The 27,825-nt window shown below is 38.1% G+C and overlaps 3 protein-coding genes across 3 annotated transcripts; 1 reads left to right on the top strand and 2 right to left on the bottom strand.

The window, feature by feature from the left end:
* Window positions 1-2,064: 2,064 nt before the first annotated feature.
* On the top strand, window positions 2,065-3,790 carry LOC109151909 (cytochrome P450 81E8-like). The gene is made up of 2 exons (XM_019299513.1): window positions 2,065-2,977; window positions 3,067-3,790. The coding sequence occupies exons 1-2, from the start codon at window positions 2,096-2,098 to the stop codon at window positions 3,685-3,687; spliced, it is 1,503 nt and encodes a 500-aa protein (XP_019155058.1). The 5' UTR covers window positions 2,065-2,095; the 3' UTR covers window positions 3,688-3,790.
* Window positions 3,791-6,604: 2,814 nt separating this feature from the next.
* Window positions 6,605-7,966, bottom strand: LOC109151881. The gene has a single exon (XM_019299481.1). The coding sequence runs from the start codon at window positions 7,964-7,966 to the stop codon at window positions 6,605-6,607; it is 1,362 nt and encodes a 453-aa protein (XP_019155026.1).
* An 8,258-nt stretch (window positions 7,967-16,224) lies between these two features.
* LOC109151880 lies at window positions 16,225-19,364 on the bottom strand. Its single transcript, XM_019299480.1, has 4 exons — window positions 17,987-19,364; window positions 17,620-17,691; window positions 17,231-17,536; window positions 16,225-16,319 (listed from the first exon to the last, which is right to left on the bottom strand). The coding sequence occupies exons 1-4, from the start codon at window positions 19,362-19,364 to the stop codon at window positions 16,225-16,227; spliced, it is 1,851 nt and encodes a 616-aa protein (XP_019155025.1).
* Between the last annotated feature and the right edge of the window lie 8,461 nt (window positions 19,365-27,825).

Here is a 27,825-nt window from a genome sequence, read left to right as displayed (position 1 = left end):
GTTACTAAATGCGAAATTTCTTGTAGTGACTATGCGCGAAACGCACACAACAAATGCCCACTGCACGCGGGCGAGCTATCCTTTTTGTGATTAGAGAGAGAGAGAGAGAGAGAGAGAGAAAGCAAAAAAGAAAAAAATATGAACCTCTGCTAACACACGATTCTTGAAACAATAATGAAATTATATATATATATATATATATATATATATATATATATATATATATTTATATTTATATTTATATTAAATCAATTTGATTTTTTTCTCCCCTCCCATATTTTTTTTTCTAATTACAGAAACAAAAACTCTTCAAAAATCACAAAATATCTCCACTATTATGGATGCTCTTATAAAAGAGAACAAGGAGAAAAAAAAGGATAAAAACTAAAAGGGAAAAAAAATTGACAAACTAAAAAAAAAAAAAAAAAATTTAAACAACAACAACAACAAAAGGACCTTTCTCGTTCGAAGTGGCCCCTCAGTTGGCAGCCACTCTGAAGTGCCCCAGCAGGCGCGTGGGCAGTGCGCGCCTGTTTTATTTTATTTTATTTTATTTTATTTTATATATTGTTGACAAAAATAATTGTTTTGCGGGAGGAAAAATAAGTCTAAAAATCATCATCCACATCAGTAAAAAATCATCTCAAAATTGTTACGCTAACAAAACCCCATAAAAATTTATTGATATGGATGCTCTTAGGGTGTGTTTGGAAATCAAGAAAATGACTTTTGGAAAATGTTTTCTGTAAAATGTATCATTTTTCACGAAATATTTTCATCTCCATTGTTTGGTTGCAATCCATAAAATGTCTTGGTGTGTTTGGTTCATTTTTTGAAAAATGAGTAGAATTGTATTATTAAACATTTTAATTGTTTTGTTTAGAATTTAATAATAATAATAATAATAATAATAATAATAATAATAATAATAATAATAATAATATAACAATTTAAAATATAATAAAAATAGCTAATAAGATATCAAAATAACTAACCAAAGTCTTGTAATTCAAAATAACAAACCAAAATAACTAAAATTTCACAATCCACAATTACGAACAAAGATTACTAATCAAAGTGTTGGTGTTGCTGGTGGTAGTGTGGTGGTGGCCTGGTGGTATTATTTGTTATATAATAATAATAATAACAATAACAATAATAATTGATGGTGGTATATATGACGGTGGTGGTGGATGTGGCAACGATGGTGGTGGTGGTGACAGGATGATGGTGGTGAAAGTGTGGTTGTGGATTGGTGGTGGTGGTGGTAGTGATGGTGGGTGTGGTGGTGGTGGGGTGTTTGTGTGAAATTTGAAAAATGACTTCCCAAAAAAAAAAGATGAAAAGTCATTTTTCAAGAAAATGAGGTTATTTTCCTTTGACCAAAGAGTCATTTTACTTTGAGTTACATTTTCCACCATTTATCAAACACTAAAAATTTGGAAAAAATTTCAGGTTTCCAAACACACCCTTAAAGGATTACAACTCTTATAAAAATTAGGAAAAAATTAAACTTTTCATTTCTAAGTTATAGGATAATTATAGAATTGAAGTCGTCCTTAAATGTTAGTTGTGCTCACTTTTTACCCTTAAGCTATCATTAGCGTTGCACTTTTCGTCCCTAAATTATACTCACGTTGCTAATTTCGTCCCTAATATGTTGTTAATGAAGGGACAAAAAGTACAACATTAATGATAGCTTAATGATAAAAAGTGGACATAATCAATAATTAGGGATGAATTTAACAATTATCATGTAACTTAGAGATGAAAAGTACATTTTTTCTTAAAAGACAAAATGAACCTAAAAGTCAAAATTGCTTGCTAAATTTCGTTGCTGCCATCTTCTAAACATGTGGAGGGCGGCATTTTTCTAGAATGTATGACACGGTAAAATACCACGAGTTGGATTGTTATTTGTTAGAGCTACAGATTGAATTTGTAAATTATTAGATGCATTGTAAATTTCAACATACAGTACAGTACAACTGAAAATTACTAGCCCGTAGAAAAGTCGTGTACGCAGAGATTATAAATAACGTCCACAAATAACAAAGAATTATTGCAAAAAAAAAAAAAAAAAAAAAAATTGAAGATGGAAGCAGGTTCGATATACCTATTTGTTTGTGTTATTCTTGTCTTCCTAGCAGCTTTGAAACGTCTGTCAAGGAACACATATCACAACCTTCCTCCCACTCCATTTCCCAAACTTCCCATCTTAGGCCACCTTCACCTCATTAAACTACCACTACATCGGAGCCTCCACCAAATTTCTCTTAAATATGGCCCCATTTTTACCCTCCAGCTCGGCGTCCGCCGCGTTGTGGTGGTGTCATCACCGTCGGCCGTGGAGGAGTGCTTCACCAAGAACGACGTCGTTCTCGCCGACCGCCCTCGCTCCGTGGCAGGTAATTACCTGACCTACAACTATACTATCTTAACCAGCTCCAACTACGGCGATCACTGGCGCAACCTTCGCCGCATTTGCGCGCTGGAGATCTTCTCCACCAGTCGTCTCAACTCGTTTAAGTCCGTCCGGCAAGACGAACTCAAGATTCTGCTGCAGAAACTGGTTCAAACCTCGCGACATGCAGGGTTTGGGACAGTTGAGCTCAAATCTAAGTTTTCCGATCTGTCTTTTAACATCATATTGAGGATGACTTCTGGAAAACGGTACTTTGGTTTGGATGATGAAGACGACAAGGAGGCTATGGAGTTCAGGAAGCTTATAAAAGAGCCGTTTATGAGCGGAGGAGAGGTCTTGGATTCTCTGCCATTTTTAAGGTGGATAGGTTATTACAAGAATGTGGAGAAGAATATGAAGAAGCTGAGTGAAAGGTTGGAATCATTCTTGCAAGGACTGGTTGATGAACACCGCCATGACAAGAGCCGAAACTCCATGATTGATCATTTGCTGTCACTGCAAGAATCACAACCAGAATATTACACAGATCAAATCATCAAAGGGCTTATGATGGTAATGTATTTAACAAGCCAAAATCTCCTATTTGATAATCATATATATCAGACTGGAATTGACATCTATCAATTGATAATAAATGACAGGTGATGCTGCTAGGTGGAACAGATACCTCAGCAGTGGCAATGGAGTGGGGAATGGCCCTTTTGCTTAACCATCCAAGGGTGTTGGACAAAGCCAGAGCTGAGATTGATGATCTTGTGGGACAAGAACGCGCGATTGAAGAAGAAGATTTGCCTAAGCTGAAATACCTGCAGAATATTATTTTAGAGACATTGCGGCTGTTTCCATCTGCACCATTACTAGTACCCCACTGCTCATCTGATGACTGCAAGATTGGGGGATATGACATTCCACGTGGCACAATGTTGTTGGTGAATGCATGGGCCATTCACAGGGACCCCAAGCTGTGGGATGACCCCACAAGCTTCAAGCCTGAGAGGTTTGATGGTGGTAATGAGGTTGAGTCAACCAAGCTGTTACCTTTTGGAATGGGGAGGAGATCATGTCCAGCTTCTGGACTTGCTCAGAGAGTTATGGGATTGGCTTTGGGATCACTGATACAGTGTTTTGAGTGGCAGAGAGTTGGGGAAGAAGATGTTGATTTGACTCAAGGGAATGGATTCACTGCACCTAAAGCAGAGCCGCTTGTTGCCATGTGCAAAGCAAGAGGTTTTGCTCATAAAATTCTGTCACAAAACTCCTAGAAAATATTTCTATAGCACCAAACTGGTGTTTTTGGTTAAGGTGAAGACGTTTTCTTTTTTTTTTTTTAAAATAATTAGAATGTATTGTGAAATGTGATGAACACGATGAATGTTCGTAACAATAGTATTCAATAAATCAGAAGATAATACACGGTACTAGATAATATAGCCAAGAGATACATAACTAATAGGACTCTAACACATGAGTCATTAACCAACTAAATATATTATCTATTACTCCCCTCAAGCGGAAGGTGGGAGAGAAACCACATTGAGCTTGCTACGCAGGGACTCGAAACGCTTAGCAGAGAGCGGCTTTGTAAAAATATCAGCAACCTGATCCTGAGTAGACACGAAGTGAACATTGAACTCCCCAGAAGCAACCTTATCACGCACGAAGTGATAGTCAACTTCGACATGCTTCGTCCGTGCATGAAACACAGGATTCGCACACAAGTAAGTGGCCCCCAAGTTATCACACCACAGCGTGGGAGGCGATGAGAGAGAGAGACCAATCTCATTCAGCAACGACACAATCCAAGTGACTTCAGCAGCAACATCCGCGAGTCCCTTGTACTCGGCCTCAGTAGAAGAACGAGCAACAGTCCGCTGCTTCCGGCAAACCCAAGAAACCAGATTACATCCAAGATAGACTGCAAACCCACTAGTCGACTTACGATCAGCTGGATCACCAGCCCAATCCGAGTCAGAATAAGCGTGCAACACGGAGTGAGACGAAGGGCGAAGATATAAACCCAAAGAAAGTGTACCTTTCACATACCGAAGAACCCTCTTCAACATAACCCAATGTGCTGTAGTCGGTGAATGCATGTGTTGACAAAGATGATTCACCGCATATGAGAGATCCGGACGTGTGACGGTTAAGTACTGGAGGGCACCCGCCAAACTCCAATACTGCGTGGGATTTTCATACAGCTCATCAACCGAGGCAACCTTGCGAGACACGGATAAAGGAGTAACAAGCGGTTTACACTCCGCCATGCCAGCCCGAGACAGAATGTTAGTCATATACCGACGCTGAGACAAAAAGAAACCCCCATCTTCCAGAACCAACTCAATACCAAGAAAGAAATTAGGAGAGCCCAGATCACGAATCTTGAACGCCACAGCCAACCGTTGCAAAAGACGGCCAACTAAACTCGAGTCACTGCCCATCAGAATTATGTCGTCAACATAGACGAGTAGAAAAACCTGGGCACCTGCAACGGAATAGTAAAACAAAGACACATCGGTCTTGGAGGCTTTAAAACCAACAGAAAGAAGAAAATCGTGGAGCCGCTTGAACCACGCCCGCGGGGCCTGTTTCAATCCATAAAGTGACCGCTGCAAGTGACAAACATGATCAGGAAAAGAGGGATCCAGATACCCCGTCGGTTGCTTCATAAACACAGATTCATCCAAACGGCCGTTGAGAAAGGCGTTGTGCACATCAAGCTGACAAAGAGTCCACCCCCGCGACAAAGCCAACGAAAGCAACAACCGAACCGTCGTGGGCTTAACCACCGGACTGAATGTATCAAAAAAGTCCTCGCCAGCAACTTGATTAAAGCCCTTAGCGACTAAGCGCGCCTTATGCCGCTCAACCGAGCCATCCGCCTTGCGCTTAGTCCGGAAGACCCACTTACAACCAACAATATTCATGTCAGGGCGAGCGGGAACCAATTGCCACGTCTGATTAGCAAGAAGAGCATTAAACTCGGCATCCATCGCAGCACGCCATTCCGGGTGCTGCACCGCCTGTGAATAACAAGTGGGAGTCCCTGAGCTGGCCATCAACGCCTGAAGAGGCTCCGTGTGCTCCATATGCCGCAACAACATACCATGCGACCTCGGAGGCGGCGGTGGGCGAGGACCACGCTGAGGCCGAGATCGGACTACAACTGGCCTAGGCTCAGGAACAGGCAGCGGCATGATCTCAGAAGGCGGTGAAGCAGAGGAAGAAGATGAACACGCATCAGGCACGGAAAAAGCCACAGAGCCAACACCCCAAGGATCCGCCGGAATGGATGACGAGACTACCTGTACAGAAGACTTGGCAAAAGGAAAAGAGTGCTCATCAAACCGAACATGCCGGCAAACAAATATCTTACCCGTATCTAAAGCCATGCACCGATACCCACGAAACGAGGACGGATAGCCCAAAAAGACACACGGAGCCGACCGAAAGGCAAACTTGTGCCGATTATACGGCCGGAGATAAGGATAGCACAAGCACCCAAAGACTCGAAGATAGTCAAAGGATGGTGCGGAACGAAACAGTGTATAGTAAGGGCTATCCATATTAAGTACGGACGAAGGCAACCGATTGATCAAAAACACAGCGGACTCAAAAGCAAAGTCCCAATACTTGAGAGGAACAGAGCCCTGAGCCAGAAGAGCCAGACCAGTCTCAACGATATGCCTATGACGACGCTCAACTCGTCCATTCTGCTCGTGCGTATAGGCACAAGACTGACGATGAACAATACCAAGGGAAGCAAAGATAGACCCTAACTTGCGGTACTCACCGCCCAGGTCAGATTGCACAGATTTTATTTTACGAGAAAACAAACGCTCTACCATGACACGAAAAGTATCAAACACAGAATACAAATCAGACTTCAGACGCAAAGGAAAAAGCCAACAATAGCGTGAAAAGTCGTCCACGAAAAGCACAAAATACCGAAAACCAGAAACAGATAAAACCGGGGCAGGACCCCAAATGTCCGTATACACTAAGTCCAATACATTAGTACTCGAATAATTAACTCGGGGTAAGGGAAAACGGGACGACTTTCCTAATTGACACGACGAACATAAGGTAGAAGCATTAACATCATGCTTGCTAACCGAACAACCACGCAGCACTTTATTCAACACACGAAGATGGGGATGCCCCAGACGATTGTGCCATACGCTAGACGGTGCCCGAGCAGATAGAAACGTAGAGGGCGACACAGGAAGCCGCAAATTGTAGAGTCCCCCCAGAACTCGGTCCCTTAAGTAGAACGGTGTTGGTAGCGATGTCCTTAACCACAAAAAAAGAAGGAAAGAACTCAAAAAAGACGTTATTATCACGAGAGAATTTTTGAACGGAAAGTAACTTAGTAGAAAGACCAGGAACAACAAGAACATCAGACAACTTAAGGGGATTAGACATAGAAGAAGAAATAAGAGCATGACCGATACGGGTAATAGATAAACCTTCACCACTGCCGACGCGCAATGTATCCGAACCAGTGTAAGGTTCCGTATCCGTCAAGCCAGCATCGGACGGAGAAGTGTGATGCGTAGCTCCGGTGTCCGGAAACCATGCAGCAGCAGACCCGGACGATGCCAACTCACCACCATCCACCGTAGAAGCCACATTTACCTGCGGCTGATCCGAGTAACACCGAAAGCAGAACACGGCAGTATGCCCGTGACTGCGGAAAATCTGGCAGCGAGGGCCTCGACCACCACGTCCGCCACCACGGGCAGAACGGCCACCACCTCGCTGGCCTCCACGACCGCCGGACTGCCGGCCACCACCTCTGCGAGAAACCAATGCCGCCGGCTGGGAATCCAAAATCGGCGGAAAATCGTCGCTGCAGATGAACTGCTGCGCCACCAAAAAATTAGAGAGCTGGGAAATAGTAACCGGAGTACCTGAGGTTACAAGTGACGACGCCATCGCTCGGAATTCAGGCCGCAGACCTCTGAAGACGTACAAGTTCTGCTCGTCCAAGGTCACCGGCCGGCCGGCCATGGCTAGCTCTTCAATAATGACTTTCGCACGGCCCAGGAACTCCGCAGGCGTGCTATCACCCTGGCGCAAGCCTTGCAGCTGACTGAGGAGACCAAGCGCCCGAGCCCTCGTCGACGAACCAAACGCACCTTCGATCGACAACCAGACCTGGCGCGACGTAGCCTGGCCAACTGCGAGATACATGACCTCCTCGGACAACGACGCAACGAGCATGGACAAAATTGCTTGGTCCTGCTGCTCCCAGACGAGAACCGCCGTGCGATCCACCGGAGCAGCAGCATCACCCGCCGTGACCGCAACCGGCAGTGGGCATGGAAAAGAGCCGTCGACAAACCGGAGAAGACCCTGGCCGCGAAGAAACGGCACCATCTGAGTGCGCCAAAAAAGGTAATTGCGAGTGGAAAGCTTGATGGAGACGAAGTGGTGCGCCGATGAAAGAGTGGGAGGAGCCACCGTTGGAGAACCAGAAGGATCGGCAGACACCGTGCGTTCAGAAGAGGCTTCGAAAGTAGTGGGAATAATGGACGCCATTAGGACCGCAACAGAGCGACTGATACCAGATGAATGTTCGTAACAATAGTATTCAATAAATCAGAAGATAATACACGGTACTAGATAATATAGCCAAGAGATACATAACTAATAGGACTCTAACACATGAGTCATTAACCAACTAAATATATTATCTATTAAACACATACTATATATACACTTAGGCATGTGTTTATTATTCATTGTTAGGCCCAGTAAAGGTGAAATTTGCCACAAGTACGTATTTATTGTTAGGATATTTTAATTTTTATGCATTTACTGCTAAATTAAATTTGTCACAAGTACATATTTGTTGATAGGATATTTTAATTTTTATTCATTTACTGTTAAATTATATTGAATATTCATGGTTGATAAATTTGATAGCCAAATATTTATTTGGGATGTTTTATGCTTTAAATGCTATTTATGATATAGGCAAACAAATTCAAATCAAAGGTAAAATAAAAGTGTGCAGCATTGCATTATTTTTTTGGGGGAAAATTACACTTTTTCCTCCAGAGTTATATACTTATAGCACTTTTTCCTCCTCAATTATTTAGGTAAGCATATTAGTCCCCTCAATTATTCTAAAAGTGGTGGTTTTTCTCCCTAATATATTAAATTGACATTTATACCCTTAAAGTAAACATTTTATTTATTTTACTTCTCCAACAAATTATTGTGTATAGGTAGAGATGACACGGTTCGGTTCAAACTGAATCGGACACTAAATCAATCGAATTAAAAGTTTCCGATTATGATTCAGATCTAGAACCCAACATTTGGATTTCAATTTATTAAAATTATGAATCAAAAAAATTGGATCCTAAACCGTGAACCGGAGATTTCGAATCCGGTTCGCGATTTTGAACCGTCTTTATTTTAAGATTTTATTTTTTATTTTAAAATAGTCTAAATTTAGCAATAAATGTATTTTATTTTTCAGTTCGGAACATGAACCGTTCGTTTCGGTTCGCGATTTTAATAAACTCTAAATATCGGGTTTCGATTCTAAATTGTAATTGAAATATTTCAGTTTGGTTGGTATAATGTTTGTTTGGTTTGAACCAAATTATGGTTTGGAGAAGAAAAATAAATAAAATATTTATTTTAAGGGTAAATATGTCCATTTAACATTTCAGTGGGAAAAACAGCCACTTCAATAATTCAGGGAGAAAAAGTGTTATATATATATAACTCAGGGGGAAAAAGTGCTATTTTCCTTTTTTTTTTTTAATATCAAAATGGAGGGTATACCCAACAGGAGCAACATTACAAGTTGTTAACTGGTTTGTGAACATAACGCCAAAGAGGGATCCCAGAGAGGTCATCTTCTAAGGGCCTCTTAACCTGATCGGTGGCTCAGAGAAACCGTGAAAACCAGCTGGATAGTTATTAGCCAAGGACGCCAGGCTATCCGCAACCCTGTTCTGTTCACGAAGCACGGCGTTCAACTGCCAAACTTCGAATCTTCGGAGTTCCTTTTGGCAAGCTTCCAGGATATTGTGGGCTGTGATGCATGGGGGCTTTGAGTTTGTTATATATGTGACCACCTCTTCCGAGTCGGATTCAAATATAGCCTTAGTAAATCCCATGTCTATGGTGAGTTGTATGCCCTTCAGAAGTGCCCACGCTTCAGCTTCAAAAGGCGAGTAATTACCAATAGAGAAAGTAAAGCCATAGCACCAATCTCCTGTGTGGTTCCTGACAGCACCGCCGTAGCTAGCTCCGTTGTTTATTGATGCTGAGCTGTCCACATTGACTTTCACGAAATCCTCTGGTGGTTTAGACCAGCATAATAGCCTCCAGTTCGACGTATTAGACGAGGCCGGAGAGCCGTTTGCTCTTACGAACGCCTTGCTGAATTCTTCAACTTGCGCCCTAATCCAAGCCACTTTGAACTGTAACGGCTTGGATGAACCTTCAAAAACTAGTTCGTTCCTCCATTTCCACACCCACCAAATCGTTGTGGCAAACATGGAGCTCATTTTGTAGGGTGTGCGACCACTGCCAATTTCCGATATTCCCTTCTCAAGCCAGTTTGAAAAAGGACAGTTTGTCCAACTGTCATGGTGGGTTGCCATCACCCCTCGCCAGACTTCATCAGCAGCTGGGCATAGACGCAGAACATGTTCAGTGTCTTCAACCATGTCAACACACAGAGGGCACTTATCATTCTCGGATATCCCCCGTTTGAACTTGTTCCTATTCGTCATAATTTTGTCATGATGGGCAAGCCATAAGAACGTGCATATGCGATTGGGCACCTTCAACCTCCAAATGCTGTTCCACTTGGCAGCTTCCACAGGCTCGGTTGCTCTGGTGACTAAGTCATAAGCCGAGGATACAGAGAACCCCCCGATTTCTCGTTTTTCCATCCAACAACATCCATCCTTTCTGGATCTTCAATGATCATAGTCGCAACAAGTCTATTCATAATTCCAAATGGAAGTTTCTGGTCAAGTTGATTCCAGAGCCAGCCATGATCAGTATCCCAGTAGCTCACAACCGTTCTAGTCTGGTCTTCCTCTGCAATTAAACTCAACGCAGACTCAATGAGAGGATTATCATCCAAACAGGGATCAAGCCAAAATAAAGTGTGTTCCCCATTCCTCACATGCTTCCTAACTCCTTTACGCAGAATGAAAATTGTTTTAAGCATTCCTCTCCATGCGTTGGACATATTGCTTTTGGGTTTCCAAGAGGAACAATCTGCAGTGTTAATATTTAAAATTATGTCGTGAACCTTAAATTAGCTGAACCTGAACTTCTACTTGATTTTTAAACTTATATTAGATTTTGATCGATTAATTTTTGTTATTTAAAGATAGTAAATAACAGAAAATAAAAGCAGTAAGTAAATCAAGTACACAAAGATTTGTTACGCAGTTCGGAGCGCTTCTCCTACGTCTGCGGGGCAACCCACGTCAGCCCAATCCACTATTGATGTTCACCAAGGAGTTTTACAATAGAACGGTACATTAAACTCTCACAGTCTTAACTACCATACTACAAACAACCTTCCTAACATCCAACCTGGACTGTGATGTGCATGCCTTGATAACCTTCGAACAATACTTCAACTGAGTCAGGCGCAGACAGTAGCTCAGCAGAATAATAATATAATTAATTCTCAATTCGTTAGCTGTGTTCACTTCTCAGAATAGTAACTCTCAAAAATGGCAAGTTTCCACAACTAGTAACCTTCCTATTTATAGCAATATCCCTTCCATCAGACTTGCCTCATTTCATGCTTGATTCATTCTCTGCCATTCATTTCATTTAGATTCCCATAATATGCTTGAACCATACATTCATAGCTGACTTCCTCTTCATAGACATTAATTGTGAACCACCCAAAAAAGTCTCTTATGAAGAATAACAATGGTCCAAGAGTTTTTGTTTAAACCTAAGACTATGACTTATAAAAATAAATTAGCCAATCATAGGTTTAATGTGTACAAAATATGTACACTTATAATCTCCCCCTTTGGCAAATTATTTGGCAAAAACTATAGCATCTTATACTTTGGGCAAACAAGAAAGATACAATAATTTTATTAAAAAGCCCTTAGTATATGTGCCATACAATAACCTAAGGTAAGAAAAAAATTATTACCAAAAAACTCTTGTAGACCATGTTCCATGAACTCATAGTATTAATTTTCAGAGAATATGTGTGCTGTATATGAACCCCGAAAACTTCAATATTCAGATAGAATAGTTGATCACCAATAGAAAGATTAAATAAAAGATGATCATCCAATAACAATAGATTTACTGTTTAGATAATGATAACCAATAACTGATAATAATAGCCATAATCTGAAGAGATATATAAGTCAGAGATTACCAAGAGAAGTGTAGCATAATAGAGTAGTAGACAAGCCATACTAAAAAAAATTCCTTATGTCGCAGTCATCATGCTTTCCTACTACTCCCCCTTTCTTGTATCTTCCCTTATTTCATATTCCAAAATAGTTAACCAAGTAAAACTCCCATTTCTCATAAAACTCCCCCTTTCTTCAAAAGCTCCTTTCTATTACTCCCCCTTTTTTGCCAAATAAGTGACAAAAAGGATCGGTGAACATCAAATCAGTGGATTAGACTAGTGAGTTGACGGGGTGCCCGACCTTCTTTCACGTAAAATAGCAAGAAGCTTATCCAACATTCATCCATATTGATCAATAGTAATTACCATATACCAAGAAGGTAGTGTTGTCATATTCATTCCATGTTCGCAATAGTAGAAAAATCATTCAGATATTCTTTATAAAAAGCTATCACACCACCAATAACACGAGAGTCTGAATAACATGATAATCCAAAGGATATGATAACCCAAATAATATGGTAACCTGGATAATCTAATAATCCGAAGATTTTTAACCAAAAAGATAATCCGATATCCAATAATATCCACTAAGGGTCCGTTTGGAAAGCTGGAAAATGACTTCTGGAAAATGACTCATTTTCCAGAAGTCATTTTCCTTTCCTGTGTTTGGCTGAACAATGGAAAACTGTCTTTTGGTGTTTGGTTCATTTTCCAGAAAATGATGGAAAACTGTCTTTTGGTGTTTGGTTCATTTTCCAGAAAATGAACAGAATGGAATTGTTATTCGATAAATATATTTTTATTGTTTTTTGTATAATATAACAATTTTCATTTCAAATTCCATGCTACATAAATTTTAGTTGTATTTAATTCGAATGTCTTTGCTCTCAATCTATCTTTCTAGTATTAAAACTATTGTCATAATATGACAATTTCAAACCATAATTACATGTTAGAAACAACATAAAGGAATCAACAAAATCAAGTATTGAAAATTAAAATCCACAAAGTCTTAGGATCCAATATAATCAAGTATTAAAGATCCAACATAACCAACCAACTAAAAAGCATACATAAAAATAAGTCTTAAATATTACAATCCAAGTCTTAACATCCATGTTAACCAACAAAAAAAGGCATAGAAAATTTAATCCGAAGAAGAAATAAATTTCTCAATCCATTTCCTCTTCAAACTTGCATTCTTCGCGTTGAAAATCCTCGCCTGAACCTCATTTGTCATCAAGTATTCAAATGCCTTACATAGGTCATCCTCATGAAAGCCATCACCTATGCTCATCACATCCGCAAACAACTGATTTTCATCAATGCTAGTATTCAAAGATTTAATTGCTGCGGCAATGCTACCAAGTTGTTCAGCAATTTCATCGACCTTCAAGTCAAGTGACTTTCGCTTACGAAAGGATCTTTGAGACAACGCAGTTGATGCAGATGTTCTTCCCTTACTTTCTTCATCATTTCCTTCAGGCAGGGTTTCATCATTGTTATCCGGCAACATCTCATCATGAGGGCCATCTAAAGTAACATCTGCAAAAGATTTTGCAAAACGTCCTATGGCACAATCTCTGCCAGCGACAATGCACATCTCATCGTAGTAGTCAATCTTCCTGTTCAACAATGTTTCATACTTGGGAGTTGCCTATAAATAAATAATAAACATGAGATATTTTCTAATAAAAAAACATTAGATTTATGCAATAGTCAAATTATGATAATAAAATATTACCGTGATAAGCTCAATATACGGGGCTTCATCACATGTAATCATTTTCAAGTTATCATCCCATCCAAGACCACTCATCCCCTTCAGCTTGCATATCATCATCCATGTGTTCTTCACTGTTTTCAAGTGATTCTCAACATGTTTGACTTCACATGCAACATTAAATTGTTCAGATATGGTAGATGCAACACGATTGAATGAAGATGTTCTAAAATTGTTAGTTGGATTATTGGGATTCCTAGCCTCTTCAGCTAATATCTTTAAAAATACGCCCTCCATTGGCTTTGTCCACCGAAATTGTCTAGAAGTGGCAATTCCCTTTCCCTTATTCATGTTTCTATAATAACATAAAAACAATAACAACCAACGTCAACCAATGAAACATAATATCCATTAACAAAGCATACTCATGTCCATATAATAATATCCAATAACAAAGCATAATCAAGTACACAACAATAAGAAATGTTCAACAACGTAACTAATAATATCCAATAACAAAGCATACTCAAATATATGAAACTAGACACTAGTTCCTAATAAGAAATTCATTCCACATTTGTTCTGCGATCTCATCTCTCTTTGCATTCCATTGTCTAACTTCTTGTCTTTCTTCTGTTTGCGTATGAGATAAGGGCAACAAGTTATCGTCATCAACATCAACTGTTGCTTGATTAAGCTCATCATTAGGATCAACTCCCATAATATGGTTATGAATTATACAACAAGCTAAAACTATATCCACTTGTGTCTGGTAATCCCAAAAAGGTTCAGCATCTAACACATGGAACCGTTTCTTCAAAATTCCAAACACTCTCTCAATAGATGTACGTAAGGACGAATGACGATGATTGAAAAGTTCTTTCTTATTCTCAGGACGATGAGCAGTAACCTCTTTCAAATGGTATCTAACACCACGGTATGGAGTAAGTATTCCATTCCGTATGCCATATCCAGCATCACCAAGATAATATTTCCCTACAAAAAAGTTTACATAATTTGATTACTTATATGCAATAACAAACAACACAATGTAAAAAGTGATTACATAATTTTATTTTATACCTTCTGGAATTTTAAATTTATTTGGACGTGTGAGTGCATCGTTCAAGACTCGAGAATCATGTGCACTACCTTCCCACCCAGCTAGCACATAACAAAATCGCAAATCAAAAGTGACGGCAGCAAATACATTTTGTGTTGTTCCACCCTTACGTCCGCGAAAACTTCCTTGCATATTAATTGGCACGGATGCACGAATATGGGTTCCATCTATTGCTCCTAAACAATCTTTGAAATAGGGATAAAATCGCGGATTGCTAATGATTTCATGAGGAGTTACTTCACCGTCCAGTAATACTATGAGGTTCGTATACAAAGATAAAATGGCTCTCAAAACACTTCTAAAGTAACGGTGAATTGTCTCAATTGACCTATAATACCTTGATCAAATTACTCGAAAGCGTACATTGTGACCTATTATATGTAAAAATATTAAAACTTGTTCCTTAATACTTACGGCTCTAGTTGTGCGTAATAAGTTCTTAGTAGCAAGAAGGTCACACAATTTATAAAAGGAAATAGGTCGCATTCTAATAACGCTAATGCATTTGTTATCACCCTCACACAAGATACTATTTATGTAACTCTCTCGCTCATTATCTCTATTGACAATGTCATGTTCTATTTGGTTTCTATTCCTAAGTTGTTGTAATAGAAGAACTCCCATAGCTAGTATAGCACTTGCTGCACCCATAACAGTTGCACGCACATGATTTCTATCCATCTATACACAAAAAAAATGATAACAAATAACCACAATTAAAACTAACACATAGGTCATAACCACACAATAATTAGTGATCAAAATCAATAAACCAAATAAGCAGCAACCAAAGTATATTATAAGCAGCAACCAATATACAAGTTCTTCAAGATCATGTATAATCAAATATACTGTATGTGTTCAATGAAACCATCCATCTCAAAGTTAGAATAGCTATGTTTAAGATCATGTATAATCAAATCAAATCTACTGGCAATCAAATCTACTGGCATCAAATCTACTGGTATAGCAATCAAAGCATACAAGTTTTGAGTTTTTTTTTTTTCTTCACTGGTTTCCCCGCCGGAAACCCACTGGTTTCCGGCGGGGAAACCAGCGAGCTCACTGGTTTCCGCATCGGAAACCAGAGGCACTGGTTTCCCCGCCGGAAATCAGTGGGTTTCCGGCGGGGAAACCAGTGAAGGAAAAAAAAAAAAAACTCATAGATCTGTAAAATCCATAGAAAAAAAAAATTCAGGGTGTGTAGAGATGAGATATACCTCAATAGCTTTTCTAGTGTTGTTGAAGCTTTTGTGATTATGGATTGATGGAGGAGGAAGTGTTGGTGAGTTGTATTGCAAATGTTGAAGAGGAGGCAGAGCTCTGTTGAAAATGGGAAGAAAAGAAGTCTGCGTGAATGGAAGGAAAATGACTTCCCCCAAAAAAAAGGGGAAGTCATTTTCCAGAAAATTGCCTTCCTTTTCCATTGACTTCTCCTCATTTTCCTTTGACCAGTCATTTTCCAATGTAGCCAAACACCAAAAACCTGGAAAATGACTTCCAGAAGTCATTTTCCGGGTTTCCAAACACACCCTAAAGCCAATAAGAGAAACCATATAAAGAGAAACCAATAACTAATACCAGATAACTTTTGCTTGACGATGAAATAGAGAGAACAGCTCCATAATAGTTCCTTTTTGCTTTTTACTAAATCTTTTGCCACATGAACCTGCACAAGTGAAAATAGAAAAGAGAAACACAGAGCAGGGTACATGCAATCTTGAAAACGACTTAGCAAATAACAAAGAAGCACAAGAATTCAAGAAATTTTCAATTTTGGTCAAACAAGACAAGAAGATGATTCAGGCACAGAATCACAACAGATAGCATGAAAAACACACAACCAAACAAAAACACACACGGTCATGACCGGACCAAACAAATAACACAGAGAAATAAACACATTAATCAAATTGCACCAAATTTATCATTCAAGCAAACATATTTTAACACCGGAAACACCAACAAAAAGGCATAATCAAAGAATTGTAAAAAACAACCAACACAACGTAGATATGACATTTAGTGAACACACAGAAACAACCAATAACAAAACATAAAGAATAACCCAAGCAAATTAAACGAACACTTTAAAATAAATGAGCAAGTAAAGAGAAAGAATCTGAAAGATTAAAAGTACCTGATGATTTAATGAATCCAGAGATACACGTATATATATATAAACTAGAAAGGATAATTCATGATCAAAAGGATATATGCACAATAATATCAAAACAAACATCATCTTTAGGGAATTCAAGATAAAGATAAGGTGGATAGATAAGAAACTAATAAGACCTGAACACTTGACTTTTAAAACGTGAATTCAAGATAGTTTTTATGGCTGCTTAGCCTTAAGACTTAATCTGCACACGAGAGAAAAAAATATTAGTAACACTAAGTAATATTTATTTGTGAATTAGTATACCTGAAATTTTATTAACACGGGCAAAAAGAAATTTAATTAGCTGGATTGCTGACGCCCTAATTTTTTATGCCACAACTCAGACTCATTTATGCTGGACCTGCAACAGAGGATATCATTTGTTAGAATATAGCAGCTGTCTCTTGATCGCTTACCTTCCATAACACATTGTTTTTCATTATCCATAACACTGCAGTTGTCTTTGGTGAAGCTAACATTCCAGTTTTGGTCGCAAAGTTGGCTAATGCTTATGAGGTTGGCATGGAGTCCGTTTACCAGTAGCACCTTTTTCAACTTCGGTAGACCTGCAACATTTAGAGTACCTACTCCGGTTACTTGTCCTTTGACTCCATCACCAAAAGTTACTTCACCGTTGCTTGTGTTTATGTCACTTAGAAATTTTGCGTTTCCAGTCATGTGATGTGAGCAACCGCTGTCGAAGTACCATTTTTCATCCCTACCTGCATTTTTAGTGTGAAAGGATACAAAACTGATATAATCGGATTTCTTTACCCATACTTGTTTGATAAATGGAGTAATGTACTTATGGCTATGTTTTTCGGCCCTTTGTTCTTTGTAGAAGTAATAACACTCAGGTCTGATGTGTCCTCGTACCCTGCAATAGTGACACACTGGATTATATACCTTATAGTTAAACTTGTTACGTACTGTACCTCGTGTTCGCCATGCTGAGCTAGTGGCAGGCGCTGATTCACGATATTGTTTAGCTGTGCTTGACTCAGGAGTATCTTCTGGACGTGGATCAGATGTCTTGACAAAAGTAGTTTTATCTCTGTTGGTTCCTCCAGTAAAGCCAATACCAAACCTTGCACATGATTGCCGTCCAGAACCAAGAATTTCATCAAGAGTTGAAGTGGTATCCATCATTTGGATTTTCTTTTTGTAAGTACTCAGTTCCAGCTTCAGTTCCTTGACTTCCTGTTTCAGTTTGTCTTCTCGGTCAGTGTATTCTTTAATTAACGCGTCCCTATCTGCTACTTGACCTTTGAACACGTTTACAGCATTTTGCAATACTCTAACTTCACTAGACACTATACGATTTGCTTTAAGTAATGCTTCCCACTTGGGATACAACTTGTTAAACTCTACTTCATAAGATAAATCTAGTATTTCATGGTCTTCCGTCGAGTTGTATTCACCACCCTCCGTGTCAGATGCATCTCCAGGTTCTGAACATGTCGCAACTCTAGTAGTAAAAGCTACAAAATTACCGAACATTTCTTCTGCGCCAGAGCCAGCAGCTTCTGATTCAGGTTCGTCATCACTCCAAGTTGTGGCTGTCATGGACTTCTTTCGCCTAAGATAAGTTGGACATTCAGCTTGAACATGACCAAAGCCCTCACACTCGTAACATTTTATTCCTTTGTTGTTTGATTTTTCCCTGGAGCGGGTTGGACGTAAGGCAGCAGGTTTTGAGTTTGGCATGCTAGTTTTTGTATCAGTTTTCGACATGTTTGAGCTTGCTCCTTTTTGAAATTTTTTGTTTTGTGAATTCTTCTGAGATATCTGTTTCAAAAAATTAGAAAATTGTTTAGTTAAAAATGTAACTGGATCATCACCTGATTCGTCTGGGTTAGCGGTATCATCATGTTCTTCAGCGACAAATGCAATTGTCTTTTGTTTTTTGGTGTGATCAGTAAGAATTTCCATTTCATAGGTTCGAAGATTGCCCATTAGTTGAGCCACTGATTTGTTCTCCCAGCCATCATGTTCTTGAATAGCGGTTACCTTCATCCTGAATCTCGGAGGTAAAGATCTTAGGATTTTTTTGACAAGTTTTTGTTGGGAGAAAGGTTTTCCAAGAATTGTTGCTCGATTAGCTAACTCTTGTATGCGTTCGTGAAAACTCGCAATATCTTCGTCATCGTTCATACGTAGTTCTTCAAATTCAGTCTTTACCAGCTGAAGCTTTGACTGTTTGACTGAACACGTACCTTCATAGGTGGTTTCGAGTATTTCCCACGCAATTTTTGCACAATCAATACCTGTAACCAACGAAAATTGATTTTCATGCATTAAGGAATAGATTGTGTCAAGAGCCTTATCGTTATATCCAGCAGTGGTAATTTCAACTTGAGTTCTCTCGGTTTCAGGTTTTATCACTGGTGGATCACCGTCTTTTTCTCCAGATTTTGTAGGTGGTGTCCAACCAGTCAGTACCGCCCGCCAAATCTGATCTCCTTGGGCTTTAAGGTGAGTTCTTGTTCGAGCCTTCCAGTATGCGTAGTTGTCACCTGTAAGCTGGGGAAGTGGCCTGAACCTTTCCATTCTGAAACACTTAGCAACAAGTGAGATTGAACAAAGTAATAACAAGAAGAACAGTATTAAAAACCGCAGAACACTAAAAAATAAGGCACACGTAAAAGCCAGATCAAAAGACTAGTAACTTAAGCCTCCAGGCTCTGATACCAATTAAAATTATGTCGTTAATCTTAAATTAGCTGAACCTGAACTTCTACTTGATTTTTAAACTTATATTAGATTTTGATCGATTAATTTTTGTTATTTAAAGATAGTAAATAACAGAAAATAAAAGCAGTAAGTAAATCAAGTACACAAAGATTTGTTACGCAGTTCGGAGCGCTTCTCCTACGTCTGCGGGGCAACCCACGTCAGCCCAATCCACTATTGATGTTCACCAATGAGTTTTACAATAGAACGGTACATTAAAATCTCACAGTCTTAACTACCATACTACAAACAACCTTCCTAACATCCAACCTGGACCGTGACGTGCATGCCTTGATAACCTTCGAACAATACTTCAACTGAGTCAGGCGCAGACAGTAGCTCAGCAGAATAATAATATAATTAATTCTCAATTCGTTAGCTGTGTTCACTTCTCAGAATAGTAACTCTTAAAAATGGCAAGTTTCCACAACTAGTAACCTTCCTATTTATAGCAATATCCCTTCCATCAGACTTGCCTCATTTCATGCTTGATTCATTCTCTGCCATTCATTTCATTTAGATTCCCATAATATGCTTGAACCATACATTCATAGCTGACTTCCTCTTCATAGACATTAATTGTGAACCACCCAAAAAAGTCTCTTATGAAGAATAACAATGGTCCAAGAGTTTTTGTTTAAACCTAAGACTATGACTTATAAAAATAAATTAGCCAATCATAGGTTTAATGTGTACAAAATATGTACACTTACAATATTGTACTTGGCATTTACTGCTAAATTATATTGAATATTTACGGTTGATAAATTTGATAGCCAAATATTTATTTTGGATGTTTTATGCTTTGAATGCTATTTATGATATAGGCAAACAAATTCAAATCAAAGGTAAAATAAAAGTGTGCAGCATAGCATTATATCTCACCCAAAATGACTTCTACTCTTAATTTGATCATATATAGATTGAGAGGAAATTTCAATTTTGATCATATGACTATAGGTGTCTTGTTAATTTCAGTCTCTGACTTTCAAAAGTGTCAATTTAGTACCTTAACTATGTAACTTTTGTCAATTTTAGTCACTCTGGCCAAATTGCCGGTCAAATTTCGCCGAAAAATTTTAATAGTTAAAATAATGAAGGTATTTTGGTCATTTCATGCCTCTTTTCTTCTTCTCCAGTGAATCCATCTCTTTCTCTGGCATTCTTTCTCCCTCTAAACCCCATCTTTAATATCATCAAGGCTCTTTCCCCCATCATCTTAGTTCATTGCATTCACCGGAAACGGGAGAGGAAGGGATGGACTCGCCTGGGAAGAAGAAAAGAGACGTGAAATGATCAAAATACGCTCATCATTTTAACAATTAAAATTTTTCGGCGAAATTTGGCCGACAATTTGGTCAGAGTGACCAAAATTGACAAAAATTACATAGTTAAAGTACTAAATTGACACTTTTAAAAGTCAAGGACTGAAATTAACAAGACTCCTATAGTCATATGACCAAAATTAAAATTTCTCCTATAGATTGATGTAGAAAGTTACAATTGGAATTAACTTAAAGGTTACAACTTAATAAAAATTGTACATTTGTCCCTAAGTTATAGAATAATTAGAGTAAATACCCAATATCGTCATCGACTATAGTGATTTTACTCGATTTAATTCTAAATGACTTTTTGTACTTAATTTAGTTTCCGACTTTGATGGTTTTATTCAATTTAGTCCTCTGTTAACAATTTCGTTTGTTGACGGTTAAAAAAAAGGTCAACATGTTAATTTCTCCTCCCTCTTTTTTTGGTTAGATTGCCCTCCTCTCCATAAAATTTAAGAAATTACAAAACACTAATACTAAGATACTAGCTGTTAATGTAAGACATAATAAGCAATTAATCACTTGTTTTGGTAAATCAATCTCGAAAATCTTTCTCTGGGAAATGAATGGGGTTTGAACATGAATCTCCATAAACTGGAATACAGATTTGGCCATTACACAAATACTATATATAACCCATTTTAACAACTTCTACACTTAGTATTGGTTTTCGTATTTTTGACCAAGCAAGGAAAGCAAGTCAACAAATTAAAACAGACATTACAATATGCAAATTAAACAAAACTGTAAAAATTAAAAAAAAAAAAAAAAAAAAAAAAAAAAAAAAAAAAAAAACCGGAAGGCATGTCCAATTATATTCTTACATCATCAGTCGTTTTTTGATGGTGTTGTAGTCAGAAACAAAACGAGTTTGTTTGTCGAATTCTGGGCCATTGTTGATCAAAATGTTTAATTTGGTGGTGGAGGAACAAGTTCTTTGAGGAGGCATTTTTCATATGATAATCCACCCAGTTTTTCCAGCATTCTCTGCAACAGGCCAGGAATGATATAATAATGGTGCATTATTTAGGCAAAGCAAATAATGAGGAGCTTAATGATGCCATGAAATAGATTCCACTATGGAAAATGATATTTCATGTATGTCATGTAATTTTGGTGAAGGAATAAGGGAGGTCCACCTAGGTGGGTGGACCTCATGAGGTGCTTTGATGTGGATTTAGCCCGTGAGGGCCTTGTGTAGATAGACTAGTTTTAGCTAGTTGATTTTAGACTTTGTCTTTGACTCTTTGTTGATTTTTAGACCTTTGGGGTCCTTGTGAGCTTTAGACCAAGTTTTGGTCCTTGTGTATAAGGCTTTTTGCCTCCTTGAGCCATAGGTCACTTTTGGGCCTATGGCGTATCTTGTAAGGCCTTGGGCCTCTTTTGGTGGTGAAATAAAGTTTTACAGTTCGTAAAAAAAAAAAAAAATCCCTATTTTTCTTTGAGCTTCTTTGCAATTCATCCAGCTTCTCTTCCACGTCCTCAATCTCTTCCTCTAGAATGACATTGGCGCGCATCATGGTCGATTTTTAAATTTTTGTGGCTGATAAATAAATGAGGCATACCTAAATCAAAATCTTTAAAACTAATACCCTAATAATAATAATAATAATAATAATAATAATAATAATAATAATAATAATAATAATAATAATAAGGTGATAAAATGTTACTGCGCGCAAAGAAAAAGCTAGCCAAAAGACATATTATGGAATAAATTACAATTATAACAATAATAATAATAATAATAATAATAATAATAATAATAATAATAATAATAATAATAATAATAATAATAATAATCTATATCTATATATATATATATATATATATATATATATATATATATATATATATATATATATATATATATATATATATATATATATATATATATATATATATATATATATAAAAGTAAAATCCTCATAGCCAAGTTTTCCCCCCAAAACTTAGGGGCATTTCTGTAATATCATTTATTTAATAATAATAATAATAATAATAATAATAATAATAATAATAATAATAATAATAATAATAATAATAATAATAATAATAATAATAATGTTATTACCTTAATTACATATTATTACACTTTCCTTTTGAATTGGTATTTTCCACCTATAACAGGGCGTTTGGTTGGAGGGAGGGAATTATGTGGGAAAGGAATTGTAATTCCATGGGAGTTGAATTACTGGGAATAAAATGGGAATTTAAATTCCAGTGTTTGGTTGACAGGAATAAAATTACTGGGAATTTCAATTCCAATGTTTGGTATACATGGGAATTGAAAGGGAATAAGTAGTATAAAGTCAAAAATGTCCATTATTGTTGTTAGACATTAATTTTAGGTTAAAAAAGGAAGGGGTAATTTTGACTCATCACTATCTTTTTTTCCCAGGAATTAAAATACCAGGGGGGGACATGGGATTTTAATTCCATGAAAATGGGGGAATTGCAATTCCCTCCAACCAAACTATGGAATTTAATGGTCTTTGGAATTAGGTGGGAATTAAGTGGGAAGGGAATTTAAAATCCCTCCAACCAAACGCCCTGTAAATACAAATTATACTTTCATTTTCACTCTATATTGTTCTCTGGTTCATGATTTCATTTGATTTCTAAGTTTTATATGGTTGTTTCTGAATGCAGCCTGCAAAGCTAGGGGCTCAGATCTCATAGTTCATTCTAAGGTAATACCATGATTCCGATAGGTGTAAACTATGTTCACGTTTTCATCTTTATTTCGATTTGTTAGGGGTTTGCATATCAAGATATGTTGTTACAGTGTGTCCAAATGTATGTTATTTACTGGTGTAAATGTATGTATATTTGGGGTATATGTTGTTTGAATTTGACATTTTTTCTTTAAATACTCTGAGATCAAAGTATTGCATTCTACATGTTGGATTGGTTGTTTGTTAGAATATGGTTCAAATTATGTGGCTCTAATTAATGCATGAAGACTTCTTCTTCAACCTTCCGCATCGCATGCATGCTGTCCATCCGCCTTCTGCTCTCCTTCTTACCATTGCCGCATAACTCTCCTTTGTGTTGTATAAATAGTGACGTAGCTTTGTAATTAATGCATTATCAAAATAGAATTCTTTCTTCCTTTCTCACGCATGCTTTAATATATATATTCCTCTAATTCTCTTTTGAGAGTTTATATATATATATATATATATATATATATATATATATATATATATATATATATATATATATATATATATATTTAATATCTTTCATTGTTAATTATTATTTTGTCATTTTATACAATTTTCTTCGTTTATACATTTTCACCTATTATTCAACTTCTATAATTCTCAATTTTCGATTCTTCGATTCCGCATTATTCCGATATATTCCTAACAAGTGGTATCAGAGCGGTTTAATTGAGAATTATTTTCAAAGATGTCAACTGTTACTAAGTTCGATATCGAGAAGTTCGACGAAAAAATTAGCTTTTCTATCTGGAAGGTTCAGATGGAAGCTGTTCTAACCCAGAACGGTTTGAAGAAAGCTCTAGCTGGGAAGAAGAAAAAACCAGCTACAATGACAGATGAAACTTGGGAAGATTTGGATGACAAGGCACGTTCAACCATTCTTTTGTGCCTGTCTAAAGAGGTTCTACGTGAGGTATTAAGTGAGACGACTGCGTCAGATTTATGGTCCAAGCTGGATACGCTTTACATGGCCAAAACTATGGCAAACAAGCTGCGCCTGAAGGAGCGCCTGTACACAATCCGCATGACGGAAGGTACTTCGATTAAATCTCATTTGGATGAATTTAATTCTATTTTATTGGACTTGGAGAATATTGATGTCGTAATTGAAGATGAGGATCGTGCTGTTTTATTGCTTGTCCCTCTCCCTAAATCATACATGCATTTCAAAGAAATTATGTTGTATGGTAATAGTAGTGATACCCTTACTTTTGACAATGTTAAGTCAAACCTGTTGTCCAAAGAAAAGTTTGACTTTGAAATTAAGTCTGAGGACAAAGGTGAAGGCTTAATTGTAAGGGTTCGTTCACTTGAAACAGAGAGTAGCAATAAAAAATCTAGATCCAAGTCCAAAGGACCTAAGTCCAACAAATCCTGTAAGTACTGCAAGAAGCAGGGTCATGATGTGACTGAATGCTTCAAGTTGAAAAACAAGCAAGAGAGAGAATAGAAGTCTGCTGAAGCTAGTGTTGTTGAAAGTGATTCAGAAGGTGATGTTATGTTATCTGTTAGCTCCGGTGACAAATGGAGTAAAACTGAGTGGATTCTGGACTCTGGTTGTACATTCCACATGTGTCCTCACAAAGACTGGTTCGTCTCTCTGGAACCAGTTGATGGTGGAGTTGTCTTGATGGGTAATGATACCCAATGCAAGGTTAGTGGAATTGGAAGTGTTCAGATTAAAACTCATGATAATGTTGTCAGGACTCTAACCAATGTTCGGTATATTCCTGATTTGAAACGCAATCTGATATCCTTGGGCACCTTGGAATCTCTGGGGTGCAAGTACATAGCTGAAGGTGGAGTTCTGAAAGTCATAAAAGGCTCTCTTGTTCTCATGAAAGCTTCTCGATCTGGAAGCTTGTACGTGTTGCATGGCAGTACTGTGACAGGTTCAGTAGCGGTATCCTCATCGATGTCTGATGCGGATCTCACTCAACTATGGCATATGCGTCTGGGGCATATGAGTGAGAAATGCATGCATCTCCTGAGCAAGAAAGGTATCCTTGGTGGTTCAGGTACGGGTAAATTACAATTTTGTGAGCATTGTGTTTTTGGGAAACAAAAGAGGGTTAGTTTCTCAACTGCTACACACCGTACCAAAGATGTATTGGAATATATACATTCCGATTTATGGGGACCGACTAAATTCCAGTCTATGGGAGGCTGTAGATATTTCATGTCTATTATTGATGACTTTTCCCGTAAGGTTTGGGTCTATTTCTTGAAACACAAAAATCAGGCTTTTCCTATTTTCAAAAAATGGAAAATACTTGTTGAGACTCAGACAGGGAAAAAGGTCAAGAAGCTCAGGACAGACAATGGCTTGGAATTCTGTGATTCAGATTTCAATGACTTCTATGCGGCAAATGGAATCGCCAGGCACAAGACCTTGCCTGGTAAACCCTAGCAAAATGGTGTTGCCGAACGTCTAAACAGGACATTATTGGAAAGAGCTCGTTGTATGCTCTCTAATGCTGGGTTATGGAAACGGCGTGATTTCTGGGCCGAGGCCGTTTCTACTGCTTGCTATTTGGTGAATAGATCTCCACATTCATCCCTTGACTTCAAAATTCTAGATGAAGTTTGGTCAGGTAATCCTGTTGACTACTCTATCTTAAGAGTTTTTGGATGTCCTGCTTATGCTCATTCCAGTACGGGTAAATTAAACCCGAGAGCGGTCAAATGCATTTTCCTTGATTATGCCTCTGAGTCAAAAGGATATCGTCTATGGTCTCCTGATTCTCAGAAAATCATTTTGAGTCGAGATATCACTTTTGACGAAAATGCACTACTTTCTTCTGGAAAAGGTTACAGTACAGGTGAGACGCAGAGTACTGGTGATAATGTGGAGTTTGAGTTCAGGCCTAATGATAGTATTACTACCACTAATGGTAATACTAAAGATGATGCATCTACAAGTACCGCACCTCTCGTCGAGCCACAGCGAGAGTACTCTATAAGAATGAGACTTGGGAGCTGGTAGAGTTGCCGAAAGATAAACGCCCATTGAGTTGTAAGTGGATTTACAAAAAGAAAGAAGGCATTCCTGGGGTTGAGAAAGCACGTTGGAAGGCACGGTTAGTTGTTCGAGGTTTTGATCAACGTGAAGGTATTGACTTTAACGAGATTTTTTCTCCAGTTGTTCGTCATACTTCTATACGTGTTCTACTTGCCTTTGTTGCTCTTTTTGATTTGGAGTTGGAGCAACTTGATGTAAAGACTGCTTTCCTACATGGAGAGCTTGATGAAGAACTTTACATGTACCAACCTGAGGGATTTGAAGTTCCTGGGAAGGAACGTTGTGTCTGCCGTCTACAAAAATCTCTTTATGGGCTAAAGCAAGCTCCAAGGCAATGGTATAAGCGGTTTGATGCGTGTATGTTGGGGCAGGGATTCTCAAGAAGCCAGTATGATAGCTGTGTCTATTTTAAAGAATTTTCTAATGGGTCTTTTGTCTATTTGCTCCTTTATGTTGATGATATGCTCATTGCTTCCCCTGATATGTCTCTGGTTGATGACTTGAAGTCTCAACTAAGCAATGAGTTTGAGATAAAAGACCTTGGTGCAGCAAAGAAGATTCTTGGCATGGAGATACACAGGGATCGTCAAGCGGGTAAACTTTATCTATCCCAGAAAAAATTATGTTGAGAAGGTGCTTGATCGATTCAATATGTCCAATTGTAAACCTGTGTCTACTCCACTTGGTGCACACTTTAAGGTATCCTCTGGTTCATGCCCTAAGTCTGATGTTGATGTGGCTTATATGTCAAAAGTTCCTTACTCTAGTGCTGTTGGAAGTCTTATGTATGCTATGGTATGCACTAGACCTGATTTGGCTCATGCTGTAAGTGTTGTGAGTCGTTACATGCATAACCCTGGTAAGGAACATTGGAACGCCGTTAAATGGATTCTACGGTACCTAAAGGGTACTTCGTCTTTGGGCTTGGTTTTTGATCGAAATTCTTCTGCATCTACTGACATTGTGGGCTTTGTAGATTCTGATTATGGTGGTGATCTTGACAGACGTCGATCGCTTTCCAGTTATATTTTCACTCTTTGTAATTGTGCTATCAGTTGGAAAGCTACGCTTCAGTCTATTGCTGCATTATCTACGACTGAGGCGGAATATATTGCAGCCACAGAGGGTGCCAAAGAAGCTACTTGGCTACGGGGGTTGGTTATGGAACTTGGTGTTTCACAAGGTCACACTATTGT

The sequence above is a fragment of the Ipomoea nil genome, unplaced genomic scaffold (assembly GCF_001879475.1).
Source record: "Ipomoea nil cultivar Tokyo-kokei standard unplaced genomic scaffold, Asagao_1.1 scaffold2297, whole genome shotgun sequence".
Classification (NCBI taxonomy): Eukaryota; Viridiplantae; Streptophyta; class Magnoliopsida; order Solanales; family Convolvulaceae; genus Ipomoea; species Ipomoea nil.
This window is presented reverse-complemented; position numbering and strand designations above follow the sequence as displayed.

Bases quoted from the DNA above. Each gene is read 5' to 3' on its own strand.
- LOC109151909 (XM_019299513.1), top strand. From the start codon at position 2,096: ATGGAAGCAGGTTCGATATACCTATTTGTTTGTGTTATTCTTGTCTTC. The intron at 2,978-3,066 runs GTAATGTATTTA...AATAAATGACAG, and splicing joins TCATCAAAGGGCTTATGATG to GTGATGCTGCTAGGTGGAAC.
- LOC109151881 (XM_019299481.1), bottom strand. From the start codon at position 7,966: ATGGCGTCCATTATTCCCACTACTTTCGAAGCCTCTTCTGAACGCACG.
- LOC109151880 (XM_019299480.1), bottom strand. From the start codon at position 19,364: ATGGAAAGGTTCAGGCCACTTCCCCAGCTTACAGGTGACAACTACGCA. The intron at 17,692-17,986 runs GTACTTACAAAA...TCACTATTGCAG, and splicing joins GGAACTGAAGCTGGAACTGA to GGTACGAGGACACATCAGAC. The intron at 17,537-17,619 runs GTACATTACTCC...CTAAAAATGCAG, and splicing joins GCCGAAAAACATAGCCATAA to GTAGGGATGAAAAATGGTAC.